At 47.1% G+C, this 14,082-nt stretch overlaps 1 protein-coding gene across 4 annotated transcripts in view; it reads left to right on the plus strand.

Moving 5' to 3' along the window:
- Positions 1 to 2,507, plus strand: part of CORO1C (coronin 1C) — an 81,084-nt gene extending 78,577 nt beyond the window's left edge. For all 4 annotated transcript variants that reach the window (XM_039505493.1, XM_039505492.1, XM_039505495.1 and 1 more), the window contains exons 9-11: positions 570 to 627; positions 709 to 954; positions 2,209 to 2,507. In XM_039505493.1, the coding sequence (XP_039361427.1) occupies positions 570 to 627; positions 709 to 954; positions 2,209 to 2,328 (424 nt within the window). In that variant the 3' untranslated portion in view covers positions 2,329 to 2,507. The remainder of the gene's footprint in view (positions 1 to 569; positions 628 to 708; positions 955 to 2,208) is intronic.
- Positions 2,508 to 14,082: the final 11,575 nt, after the last annotated feature.

The following is a 14,082-nucleotide window of genomic DNA, read 5'->3' on the forward strand; positions in this document are numbered from 1 at the left end:
CTGCCAGCGAAAGCCATGTCAGGTAAACATCCCACGGTAAGGAGGAGGCACCTACCATAACCGTTGAATTGGTGGTTGTCTTCTAGCTCAAAATACGAGTAGAGGTGGAAGACTGGTGTGGAGATAGGCCACCAGGCTGCTGCATTATACGGCCTGAGATGCAGTGCGTGTAGCCTATATTGGTATAGTGCTCATCACCATAGTCTCAGCAGCGATCTATGACCTACTGAGAGCACCCTCAGGCCAAACCGGAGAGACTGCCTAAAGAACCTTGTTTCCATGCGCTGCTCTCTTCGCCAGTCAGTCTACCCAGTCGTTAAAGGTATAGAAGCACTGGAGCACAAAGCTGGGTAGTTTTCACCAGCCTTTAGAAAAGCCCCTTCAACTGCTGGGTGTAATATGGGGGAGAGGGAATTATCCAGCTGAAACCTCTTAATCCTTTTCTCTTTACCGTCTCTTCCCCTGCCCCTTGATCACTAGTATCCATTTGGGTGAACAGGAATCAAGCCCAGCTTTCACGTGCCGACTGGCATTTGCTCCCACTAAGTTGTGCTTTTTCTTTTCGAAAGATTCTTCAAACTTCACGAGCGGAAGTGCGAGCCCATTATCATGACTGTCCCCCGAAAGGTGAGGTGCTGCCTGCAGTGGAAGTTATATAGCGCCTTCCAGCCCAAAGCGTGTTACTAATTAATTCCTTCTGACTTCTAGTCTGACCTTTTCCAAGATGACCTGTATCCCGATACGGCTGGTCCTGAAGCAGCTCTGGAAGCTGAAGAGTGGTTTGAGGGGAAGAACGCTGATCCCATTCTCATTTCTTTGAAACATGGGTACATTCCAGGCAAAAACAGGGACCTCAAGGTGGTCAAAAAGAACATATTGGACAACAAGCCTGCAGCAAACAAGAAAAGCGATCTCATTAACACCCCAAAGAAAGCAGCAGACACATCAAATATTGTGAGTAACATCTCACAGGCCATCAGGGAGTGGCGCTGGAGTCTCAGGCAGGGGGGCTCTACCCTCTGAATCAGTAAAAAACCAAATGCCCTCATTACACTGGGCCCATCCCTGTAGTAACAGCCTAGCTAGCTACCATGGACTTAGGGCCCAGGGGCTGCTAGGGGGTGTGGCACTCCAGACAAGAGGTAAGTCTAAGGTCACTTGTAGCTATTGAAGTGCCCTGTGAACCTTTTGCACAAATGTGTGTTAGGCCTAGTGATCTGGCCACACACGTATGTGGGAGATTTACATTCCCTCAGCCCAGTTCCCTCACAGAGCTGCACCGGGAGGAATGGTTTTGTGCTGCTAGGCAGTGGCAGAGTTTGAAATGGCTTGTGACACTAAAAGTCCTGCTCCCACACTGGGAACTCATTCCCATAGGAATCTGACTTACGTTTGTAATTCAAAGAAAGCAGCTGGTTAACAGAGGAAGTTTGGATCCTAATTCATGAGCCCATCATTTGTCTAAAACCAAACACAACAAATCAGACAAGAGTGGACTGCTGAGAAGGAGGGTGTGAAATGCCCTGTGGGCTGGCTTTACTGGCTGACAGGTGCTCTAATAGTGTTGGTTATAAGAGCAGATTCAGTGCATCAGGCCATTGAACTGGTGGCTATTAATAAAGGGGAATATAAACTCCATTAAAAAGCAAACCCTGGCTCAGTGTACCCTTTAAATTTGCGCTAACTCCATAGAAATGCTGCTGGTTGCTGTGCCATTAGCATGTTACCCTGTGTCAGAAGCAGGGGCGGCTCCAGGCCCCAGCACGCCAAGCGCGTGCTTGGGGCAGCATGCCGCGGAGGGCGCTCTGCCGGTCGCCGGGAGGGCGGCAGGTGGCTCCGGTGGACCTCCTGCAGGCGTGCCTGTGGAGGGTCTGCTGGTCCCGCGGTTTCGGTGGAGCATCCACAGGCGTGCCTGCGGGAGGTCCACCAGAGCCGCGGGACCGGCGATCAGCAGAGCGCCCCCTGCGGCGTGCCGCCCTGCTTGGGGCAGCGAAATTGCTAGAGCTGCCCCTGGTCAGAAGCTTCATGTTAGCACTCAAGAGCACATGATTCCCAGCCATCTCAGCTGGTTTATCTGTAAGAATCTCCCTTTGAAATCCCTTTGTGCTGGAACATGTTTGCTTTGGAAACCTCCAACTTCAATATGCAAAATTGCTCCTTCTGGCCAAGTTTTAATGAATTCTGGTTTTGTTTTTTGTTTGGTTCCAGCAAAACGAAGCCAAATTGGATGAGATTTTGAAAGAGCTTAAATCTATAAAAGACACAATCTCCAATCAAGATGAGCGCATTTCCAAGTTAGAACAGCAGATGGCGAAGATGACGGTTTGAGAGCAAAGGGAGCAGAACTTTAAGCTGGAGCAGGGCTGGGGAGGCACTGCCATTCAGGAAGACATTCCATTTCAGAAGTTGTCAAGCAGCAGCGTGCAGCATTCCAATAAGAACTTTATTATTCTCCTAAATTAACTTCAGCGAAAGCCGATGATTAAAAGCCAAGCTTTTTAGTGAAAGATTTTTCTGATGTTTTAATGTGTTACGTGACTTGGTCAAAATTAAGTCAAAAGAATAAGTGCTACTTTTACAATTTGTTTCCAGATGTTATGAATTTTTGAAAACAAACTATTCTGACTTTCAGTGTTGTGCCCAATTATCCTTTTATAGAATTAGGGACCAACGCCACATTGTTCTTAACCATTTTTTTAAAGTTGCCAAAAAAAAAAGTAGTAGCCTTTTATTTTTCCTATTTGGCACTTTGCAGTATTTTGTTTTTTAAATCTAAAGGGACAGCACTATGTGTGTGTGAGTGTGTAGAGATTGGAGTATGGCTGTGCATGTGTGTGTTTATACTGTGTAAAGAACAAAGTGAAGCTGTTTTGTATAAATCTTCATCTTTGAATAATCTGATCAGTTCCATTTGCAGTGTGGACAAGGCAGTTATAGACCCCCCCCCCTCCCATAAACCCATGTGAGTTGACTTTACTGCCTTTTTAACAGTGGCCCAGTCACCATTAGCACCTAGCTAAACAACTTGGTTGTGAGTGAAGTGACTCATGTCACCCATAACTCTTTTCCCTTTCTACATTCGAGAGACTGAATCCTTGTCCTGGAGTCGTGCTGTCCTCATTCCAACACCCTGTGCTTGGATTACCCTAACGTGGTCAGAATGGGCATTTTGTTTTTTAAAGGCCAAATACTTCTTACACAGCAGACGTTCATTCTGTTTATCAGTTACCATAAGGTGTAAGGGTGCGCAGCGAAATAGCTAAGACGAATGCCCAGAATTCTGATTTGCAAGCCAGCGGGACATGAGCACATAGCCAAGTTTTCCATTATGTCTATTCCAATCCTTTGCCTAGCTGTAAATGTGTGTGTCTGCATTAAATGCTGCAAGACCAGGCTCCTTTGCTCATAAAGAAGCTATTAAATTTGTGAGCTTAAACTCTTTTTGCCCCCGTTTTTGATGCTGAGAAGTTCCAGCCCCAATATGGCTTTCAGAGCAGCATTAGAAACAGTTGGGTAACTTTACAATGACAGGTCTCCAAAAACAAAAAACGTTCTCCCTCTGTCTCTCTCTCTCCTGGTAACCCTACCAGCTATAGTAAAATCCTATCCCAGGGAACACAAGATTTCCTGAAATATAAGTGACCTTTATCTCCAGTCCCATTGCAGTCCTAGCTTTTCTGCCTTGATCTCAGACACCTTTGAGATCCTCAGGTGAAAGACTCGGTGTAAGTGCATGTTAATCCAAAGCCAACACCCTGACTTGGGTGTGGGGCTCCGAGTGTCCAGTGAATGTCTACTTACCGTGAGGGTCTGCGTTATGAGAGGGAGCGGTGTTTGGTGACGAACGCAGCTTCCCAGGTGGGCCCTGATCAGGCTTGCAAAGGATTTACCTGCAGGGGTGAGAGCTTCAGCACCTGTTGGGCAGAGGGTGCTAGACCTCTGGTAGTCTGCACAGTTTGTTGTGATGCGTGTTGAACTTGGGTTGAGCCCCACCCGGGCCAGGACAACTTACCTTGACACCGGGGGAGAGGCTGATCAACCACAAGTGCAGTTAAAACCTGTCTGGGGGCCAGAGCAGTGAACCAGCTGATAAGCCTAAAATACCCTTTTCCATCTGAGGTTTGATCCTTGAATTGCCTCACTACAGCTTAATATATATGTGCATGCGCATATGCCTGTCAGAGACACACGCACACGGGAACTGCTTTCCCAATTAACTGGGGAAGTGCCAGACGAGAGGCTGCCTTTGCACGGGGCAGGTTCACATTCCTTCATCTGGGCACAGGAGTGAGTGCTGAATTTCTCTTCCAGTAGTTTAGCTAGAATTTCTCAAGTTCTCCATTTTCTTGTACACCTCTACCCTGATATAACGCTGTCCTCCGGAGCCAAAAAAATCTTACTGTGTTATAGGTGAAACCGCATTATATTGAATTTGCTTTGATCTGCCGGAGTGCGCAGCCCCCTTTTCCCCCCCGGAGCGCCGCTTTACCGCATTATATCCAAATGCATGTTATATCAGGTCACGTTATATCGGGGTAGAGGTGTATTTGCATGTTCAAAACTTACAATGAAGGAGTCTCTTGTTCTGGAAGGTGTGAGTGTTTCTGACCTAAGGTGAAATCGTACCATTGGGACAGTTAAGTGAACTTTTAGCAGGTGAAGCGTAAGAACTGATGAGAGAGAACAGAAAACGTGTACAGTGTCACAGGATGAAAGCTTCATAAAACCAGCTCAGGGTTATTTAAGACCGTGAGCCAATGTTCTTGGGGTTGTGCGTTGAAAATTGAGTTTGCAGCCTAGACAATTCTGGGGTATTTGAATGTTTGGTGTTTTTTGTACTGCGATCAATGGCTGATGGGGTGGGGTGAATTTTGGCAAACAAAACCCAGTTCTTCCTGGGTAGTGATCTCCTTGTTAATTTGTATGTGTGGCGTCAAGTCTGTGTGCTGAGGGTCTTTGTTTTTCTAATCAGAGGGAATGAAGTTTCTGAAATGCCAGATTTAACTGCCCAACCAACACTGTTGTAAGGTAGAGTGATGGTTTAAAGAGAAGGGGGCAGGGGAAAGTCCTCCTTGATCTTTTAGTTTATAGCTTGTATTTTATTTAAATGAACTGATGATGCCTAGCCAGGCTCAAACGGAGTCAGTGCCTGAAGCTTTTTTTAGCCGTGATATCCCAGAAGAGAACCAGCGAAGTATTTGAGAGATGCGCTCTTATAGAGCGGCCATAGTATCCTGTCCAAATATTTGCTTCCATTTTCAAAGATAAAATCATTGATTACAACGTTCCATTGTCTGTTGTTTTTCTTTGACACCTTGTTCCCGTGGCATTCTGTGCTGCTTAATTACATTAGAACGAGTGTCAGCGACCTGAGCAGGTAGGTAGCAGCCAATGTTTAATTTCTTGCTGGGGATTAAGATTTTTGTAGATTAGCATAGGATACAACAGTCTAGACATAAAATAGGGTGAAACTTTCAAAAATGTGCCGGAGTCTCGTCGTCAAAAGTGACATAGGCACTTAATCGAAGTCCTTGTGACTTGCAATGAGGCTTAGGCACGTTTGAAAATATTACCTGCCGCCATTTATCAGAGAATCACGTCCTTTCTTAAATTTGACATTCTTGGAAACAAGCCCAGAACTCACAAACTTTTTTTGTATTTTCACTTATGTCAAGCATTCCCTTTCTCCAAGTAGGCTGCTAAGGCCTTTCATTTCTAGTCAATGTCCAGCTTTGCAGAACTGACACTTCTCAAAAGGAGCTTTGCCCTCCAGCATCTTTCTGTGGGTAGGTGGCTGAAGCGTGGGTAATGGAGGCTGGAGCTGTTCAGATCCAGCTTGCTAATTTGAATCCAAGACACATCATCAGTGACTGAAAATTGTATCCGTCCCACAGCTGTTTAAAGGCTTTTGTGAAATGGCTTGTTTCTCAATCCAGTTCCTAGCAGAAAATAAGTGTGTACACCACACATCCTGCCACCCCATGATGGCATACAGCCCTTGTAATGGTGGCTCTCCGGAATGCAGAGTACACACAATGGTAGAGCCGCATAGGGAGTCTTACACTGTGCACATTGTGTAGGCAGAGCATCATGTTCTCTAGGGCTGCCACTCCCCCAGCACCTTTCAGATACTTTATCAAAGGAAAGTTAAAATAGATGTGGCGCTCCTTGCTGGTAGTTCCTCGGGGGATGAGAAGAGACATGTAATGTCTTCCCCATGGAGTCCATCTTCCGTCAGTTTCTTTGTGCCTGACGTGGCTTGGCACCTGTCTGCCGGCAGACCGTCTGCAGAGCCTGGCCACTCTGCTGTGTGATTTGCTGGAGGGGCCATCTTTACAATCTGCAGCTGTTGAGAAGCTGCCCGGCCTCGAGGATTTGGGGCAAGAGGCTGTTTAGAACAAAACATGTTCTAACTTCTTAATAGTCCCTTACAAACCTGGACTGGGTGGAGACAAATCAAAGGTGGTAAATTCTGTCATTCTACAGGTTAAGACTGGGGTGACTGTTTTACAAGCTTTACAAATATATGGATTTGGGTTATCCAGCCACATGGCAGAGTCGTATATTGTCAGGTGACCCTCAGCTCCTTTTGCCCTCCCCCAGGCTGTTGCAGCTGGGTGGGAGAAGCATTCAGCCAGCTGTACTGGGTGAAACCTCAGCCAGTCTCCATGCTCCTGGGCTTGCCTATGCCAGCTGAGACTGTGGTGTCTAGTCTAAGTTTGATCCAAGGCAACGTTTCTCCATTTGTGCCAGTGGGCCCCGCTTCTCCCCACTCTCACCAGCCAATTTCACTCCAGCCAAGCTGTTGGCTTCCCCAAAGTTCAGCTGCAAATTTCAACTTTCCCATGTGGCAGTTTCCTGACTGAGCTGAAAAGCCGGGTTGAGCGAGGGGGTAGAATCCAACCTGACCCTGCATGCTGCTGTCATGTCTTTCTCCACACCACTCTGCAGAGCTCAACAGATGCCTGAGAGCGTGATCCTTAGTAGGGCTGTTAACTCATGCGATTAACTCAAAAAAATAATCACGATTAAAAACATTAATTGGGATTAATCAGTTTTCAGTTGATAACAGTGCAATTAAATTTAAATGTTTTGGATGTTTTTCTTCATTTTCATATATATTGTATTCTGTGTTGTAATTGAAATAAAGTGTATTTTTTATTACAAATATTTGCACTGTAAAAATGATAAAAGAAATAGTATTTTTCAGTTCCCCTCATACAAGTGCTGTAGTGCAATCTTTGTTGTGAAAGTGCCACCTACAAATGTAGATTTTTTTTGTTACATAACTGCACTCAAACAAAACAATGTAAAACTTCAGAGCCTACACGTCCACTCAGTCCTACTTCTTGTTCAGCCAATCGCTAAGACAAACATGTTAGTTTATATCTATGGGGGATAATGCTGCCCTCTTCTTATTTACAATGTCACCAGAGAGTGAGAAAAGAAGTTTGCATGGGACTTTTTTAGCTGGCATTGCAAGGTATTTACATGCCAGATATGCTAAACATTCGTATGCCCCTTCATGCTTCGGCCACCATTCCAGAGGACATACTTCCATGCTAATGACACTTGTTAAAAAATAAATAAATAAATAAATTTGTTAATTAAATTTGTGACTAAACTCCTTGGTGGAGAATTGCATGTCCCCTGCTCTGTTTTACCTGCATTCTGCCATGTCTTTCATGTTATAGCAGTCTCAGAACCCAGCACACGTTCATTTTAAGAACACTTTCACTGCAGATTTGACAAAACACAAAGAAGGTACCAATGTGAGATTTCTAAAGATAGCTACAACACTCAACCCAAAGTTTAAGAATCTGAAGTGCCTTCCAAAGTCAGAGGGACGAGATGTGGAGCATGCTTTCAGAAGTCTTAAAAGAGCAACACTCCGGTGCAGAAACTACAGAACCCGAACCACCAAAAAAGAAAGTCAACCTGCTGCTGATGGCATCTGACTCAGATGATGAAAATGAACATGCGTTGGCCCGCACTGCTTTGGACTGTTGTTGAGCAGAACCCATCATGAGCATAGACGCATGTCCCCTGGAATGGTGGTTGAAGCATGGAGGGACATATGAATCTTTAGCGCATCTGGCACATAAATATCTTGTGATTCCTGTTCTCACTTTCAGGTGACATTGTAAACAAGAAGCAGGCAGCATTATCTCCTGCAAATGTCAACAAACTTGTTTGTCTGAGCGATTGGCTGAAAAAAAAGTAAGACTGAGTGAACATGCAGGTTCTAAAATTTCACATTGTTTTATTTTTCAATGCAGTTATATTTTGTACATAATTCTACATTTGTAAGTTCAACTTTCATGATAGAGATTTCACTACAGTACTTGTATTAGGTGTATTGAAAAATACTATTTTTTTTACAGTGCAAATACTTGTCATTAAATATAAAGTGAGCACTGTGCACTTTGTGTTGTAATTAAAATCAGTATATTTGAAAATGTAGAGAACATCAAAAAATATTTCATGTTCTATATTGTTTAACAGTGCGATTAATCACAATTTTTTTAATCGCTTGACAGCCCTAATTCTTAGACTTACTGTGCCAAGAGATGGAGGAAACTGCTCCCCTTTAACAGGACCAGAATCTATGCCAATGGGCTTAGCTTTTCCCACCCATTGGCCCTGCCAAGGTGCCATGCCTCAGTTGTTCCCCTCCAAATATTCATCGCCACTGAGCAAAATCCACTTGTGGCAAAAACCTATTTTTGGAAGCATGTATCTCTGGGAAACTGTTTCCGTAGATACCAGAAGCACTCCTGGGATCTGTCTTGTTTCATGTGTGGGTTTGCATGTCATGGTGGAGCACTTACCACAAGGGAGCTGTTCAAATTCGGTGGTGATGGGCATGGTACAGGGACCTAGATATATGGCTGCCATGATGGGAAGATGGACCCTGAACCTCACAGGTGCAACTGGCCTGGTAAATTACCTGATCAGTATTATGCATATCGATACAGTTGTAAACATAAAACGTTCCAGGGATGAGAGTGGGTGGAACCAGCCCACTGGGATTTCCCCCGTTCCCTCCCCTTCTTGTCCAGGAGTCTCCTGAGAGAAGAGGCTGGGAGGGAAAGCCAAGCTCATTTTGGATGTGAAGGGCCCAACAACGTCCCTTTAATTGACGTGAGCTGCATGGTGTTTTTCCATTCACCCAATCTCCACTGTCGTATTGCTGGCTGAGCCGGATTGGTGAGGCCTTCCAAAGGTGGAGGAGGCCCCGAGGTCGGCGGAACAGTGAGTGTGAGGAGAAAGGAGAACAGACTCAGCTCTGGCTGGTTTTGGTTGCGCAGAGCTAGGACGTCATGTGCTGTTTACTACCTGTTTCCCAATTTAAATCTGTTTGAAATTTACCACAGGGAGAAGAGAAACCAGCCGCAGTCAAAGTTCAAGGCTGGGGTTGGAAGTTGTGGGGCTAGATCCCCGTGTTGGCTATGAAAATCTCAAAGGAAAAGTCTACAACAGGGAGCCAATTGTGTATATTTCAGGATGGCAGCTGCCATTTAGCAAACACTGGCACTCATTGCTGGCTCTGTTCTCCAAGGACTGTGGAATTTACAGTAAGTTGCAGCAAAGCATTTCACAACTCTGTCTGCTCACTTCCTCCACTTGGATACCCTGAGCCAGCCTTGTGTTGCAACTGTCAGCGCTGCTGACTCGTAAAGGCCTGTGTCCCTCCCAGGTTGGAGAACAATGCACCAGGGACAATATGGAGCCTTGTTAACTCTGGACTCTTACTCCTCGTTTGTGCAGAACCCCAAATTCTCTAAAGCAGATGCATGTCCTCTTTCACTGGGGCAGCTGTTCCCCAGGAGCTTGGCCTCTGCACAGCTGCGCCGTATCTGGAGGGCTTAAGTTTCACACTAAGTAAATCCTGGGTGGGTAGAAGGAATTCAGAAACTAATGGGAAATCTGTTCACAGCTGTGTCCTGCTGTGGTCTGCTGGGGGAAGCTAGGGGTCTGGACTCCCGGGTTCTGTTTCAGGCTGCCACAGCCATGGGGCACTTGGTGTCTGTGCGTCAATGCCAGCCTTTGTAAGATGGGGTTGATGCCTCCATCGCTGAAGCTCTGAGTGAGAATGTTGGCAGAGGGTGTTGAGCTAGTCAGGGGGGAGAGAGGGTAGAAAGGCCAAGGGTTGTCGTAAGGAAGTTGGTGCATGTAGAGGCTGCTCGGGAAGAACTACTGCCATGGCAATGTCGGGCTGGAAGTGACCTCGAAGTCATGTCCGGCCCCCTGTGCTGAGGCAAGACCACGGAAACCTAGACCAGTCCTGACAGGTGTTTGTCCAGCCTGTTCTTAAACATCTCCATTGACAGCGATTCCACAACCTCCCCTGGATGCCTGTTCCAGAACTTAGCTAGCCTTATAGTAAGAAAGTGTTTCCTAATATCTAACCTAAATCTCCCTCGTTGCAGATTAAGTCCATCACTTCTTGTCCTATCGTCAGAGCCCATGACATAACTGAAGGTTGTTCTCGGGTCCCCGCCTCAGTCCACTTTTCTCAAGACTTAAACATGCCTAGTTTTTTACCTTTCCTCATTGGGCAGGTTTTCTAACCTTTGATCATTTTTGTTGCTCTCTCCTGGACTCTCTCCAGCTTGTCCACATTTTTCCTAAAGTGTGGTGCCCAGAATTGGACACAGTGCTCCAGGTGAGGTGAGGGCAGAGCAGGACAGTTGTCTTACATACAACACTTCTGTTAATGCACCCCAGAGTGACGTTACCCTTTTTCACAACTGCATCACGCTGCTGACTCATACTCGGTTTGTGATCTGCTATAACCCCCAGATCCTTTTCAGCAGTAGCACCACCTGCCCCAGCTAGTCCTTATTTTGTAGTTGTGCATTTGATTTTTCCCTCCTAAGTGAAGTACTTTGTACTTGTCTTCATTAAATTTCATCTTATTGATTTCAGACCAATTTTCAGATTTTGTCAAGGTCATTTTGAATTTTGATTCTGCCCTTCAAAGTGCTTGCAACCCTTCCCAGCTTGGTGTCATCTGCAAATTTTATGAGCATGTGCTTCATTCCATTAGCCAAGTCATTAATGAAACTATTGAATAGTGCCAGACTCAGACCCTGTGGGACCCCACTGTTGAGTACCTGGTCACCATTAACCTTTATAGAGAAGACTGAAGCAAAATATGCATTAAGTACCTCAGCCTTCTTGATGTCATCAGTTAATAGCTCTCCTTCCCTTGGAAGTAGAAGACCTACCTTCTCCATGGTCTTTCTCTTGCTCCTAATGTATTTAAAGAACCTCTTCTAATTGTCTTTTATGTTCCCTGCAAGCTGTAACTCACTTTGTGCCTTAGCCTTTCTGGTTTGGTCTGACATGCAAAGCTTTGATTAAATGTGAAACTTCTTGATTTGACCCAAACGTAATTTTGGGAAGTGATGTATGGGAACTTCTTAAAGTTCCGTCAGGAGCTACATTCTCCCTGCCTGCTTCATGTATTGCATTGGAAATGTCCCCCAAAGCTGGATTTGTTTCTGGATTAGCATGGCAACCAGCTGTGACCTTCCCTCATCTTTTTCTTGCCAACTTGCTGTTTGCTTCTGCTGTTGTGATGTGGTTAAATAGACGGTTTAGAACAGTCAAAACCAGAGAGCCTCTCCCAACTAATAAACTGCTGATTATCTCTCCACTGTGTTTGCCTCGGATGTGAGAAAGGCAACACCCAAGCAGATCTGATCTTCCCCCATCATTATAGTAGCTGCGTTAGCCATGCCAGTTTTATATGGTGCATATCCCCCTGCCTCCCCCCCGAAAACCCCAACCTCAGAATACCAATAACACCAATCCAGCCCTGCAGCCTTCCCAAGAGGGTAACTAGGGTGATTAGACAGCAGGTGTGAAAATCAGGACTGTCCCTATAAAATCGGGACATCTGGTCACCTAAGGGCAATGTGGGGTGCTCAGTATGGGAAGTGAGCTTTGGAAGATCTCCTTTTCTGATGTGTATAGATCTGCCCCTTCCAACGGCAGTGGGGTGGTACATGCCAGACTTGTGAGCCGTATGGAAACCATTTTTTTTTTTAGATATTCTAAAAAGAAAGCCCTCCAACCAGGCCCACCCTTCTAAATGCAGTGCTGTCTGCTGCCCTGCCCGCTGGAGGGAATTCCATGTACCCAGCTACTGACACCATTTTTGGCCTCACTTTCAAACCTATTAAGATTCCCAATTTCCCAGCTTCCTCGTTTCCTGCAAGTTCCCGCTGCTGAGGGTGAATGTTACTAATTGTGCAATCTAGGTCCCACCCCCCAGGCAAATGCAGCGTTTTCCTAGCTACTCTCCAGGACTGTCCCCTTTCCCCACACTTCTCCTCTGAGTAACGTGGGAAGGGCCCCATTGTGCTCGATGCAGCGTCCGCATGGTCCCTGTGTGGGGAAGTACAGTAACAGCCTCAGGTTACAGATGGTGAAGAGGGAGGGAAAGGGACTTGCCAAAGGTCACACACTGTGTCTGTGGCAGATCCCCTCCCAGTTCCAGCCTCAACCGCACTCTTGTTGGTCCGATCTCAGCAACAGCTTTAACTCTAGCTCGTCCCTGGCCTCAGCCTTCCCCCGAGCCCTGGGAAATCCTAGGCTCTGTGCCGCAGTAACTGAGCGGGGCACGCACAGAAGGAGCCTGGTGCTGCATTGTTGTATTCGCTGGTGCTGAAGCACCTTCCAAACATGCCCAGATTTCAGTTCCTCCTTCAGCTTGGGGATGGCGCTGCTGGTCCAGCCTCAGACGTGTGAAGTCAGGGCCAAATGAGGAAGGTGGGTGTGGAGTGGGGAAGGGATGGCACCGCCTGTGTCCTTACCAGCGCCTGCTGTTCCAGACAGCTGCCGAGATCCTGCTACAACAACGAGGAGACCAAAACAAGTCACTTTCCTCCTCTGGACAAAGGGCAAATTCCCTGCCCCCAGGGGAGTGCTGCAGAGAGACGCAGGCTTCACGTGAGAGGAAGGTGTCAACTGCCCCCCTAGCTCTGAGCACGGACACGTCCGTATTCCACAGCCCTCTCTCTGCGGCCAGCACACGTGTGTTGGCTCAAGCTCTAGCCCTTCAAATTATTCTCCAGTCTCATGGACCCAGCGAGCCCTTGTGCACGCGAGTGCGGGTACGAAATGGAGGGGAGGTGGGGATATAAAGGCTTTGTCAGCATAAGCTGCGCAGTGACTGCACTCCACACCTGTAGATCATCCACAGGAGGGCTGAGGAGCCCTCCACAGCACCGCATGTGCTCTGTATGTCTGTGTTACGCACAATCTCCTTTTGGGAGTGTTACCAACTGGGCCATGGGTAGTCTGGCCTAGTGGTTAAAGCAGGAGTTCAGCCTCTGGGTGGGCAGAGTCCAGGAACAAGGGTCAGTGCCAGAGGGACAGAAACCAAATGCTACAGCTGGAGGGTAACCGCAGTCATAGGTCACAGGTGGAGCTGAGGAGCAGGGACAATGCCAAGTGCATGCTGCACTCTGAGCAGCCAGAGAGGAGCTTTTTTTTATTTTTCTGGGAAACTGGGCAAGCGGAAGCCTGCCCAATGCTAAAGGATCTCTCCCCCCCAGCCTAAGGGGGGATCTACAGGACCTCAGAAACCCACTAATTCCGGGGGACAGCTAATAAAAGAACAAGGACAGAGTGCGGTCAAAGGGTCATAAGAAGGGAGCCTGACGGGGACACCGAGCAGAGAACCCCGGACAGCGCCCACTGCTCCTCGATGGCGTCAAGGGAGCCAGCGGACGCCGCCCAGAGGAACTCCGCCTGGATACGTGAACGGACTAAGGACCGGAAACAAGCCTCACAGTCACAGGAGTCTCCACTGGCCAACCGCCTCTCCCTGGTCGCGTAGACGGCCATTTTAGCCAGGGCGAGGAGAAGGTTGACCAGGAGGTCCCGTGACTTTGTGGGGCCACGGCTAGGGAGTGCATAGAGAAGGAGGTGAGGGGAAAAGTGCAGCCAGAAACGTAACAGGATATTGGTGAGGAGCCGGTATAGGGGCTGCAACCTGGCGCACTCTAAGTAAACGTGCGCCAGGGTCTCCCTCATGCCGCAGAAGGGGCAGGTGTCTGGGACAGG

This window comes from Mauremys reevesii, linkage group 18 (genome assembly GCF_016161935.1).
Source record: "Mauremys reevesii isolate NIE-2019 linkage group 18, ASM1616193v1, whole genome shotgun sequence".
Lineage (NCBI taxonomy): Eukaryota > Metazoa > Chordata > Testudines > Geoemydidae > Mauremys > Mauremys reevesii.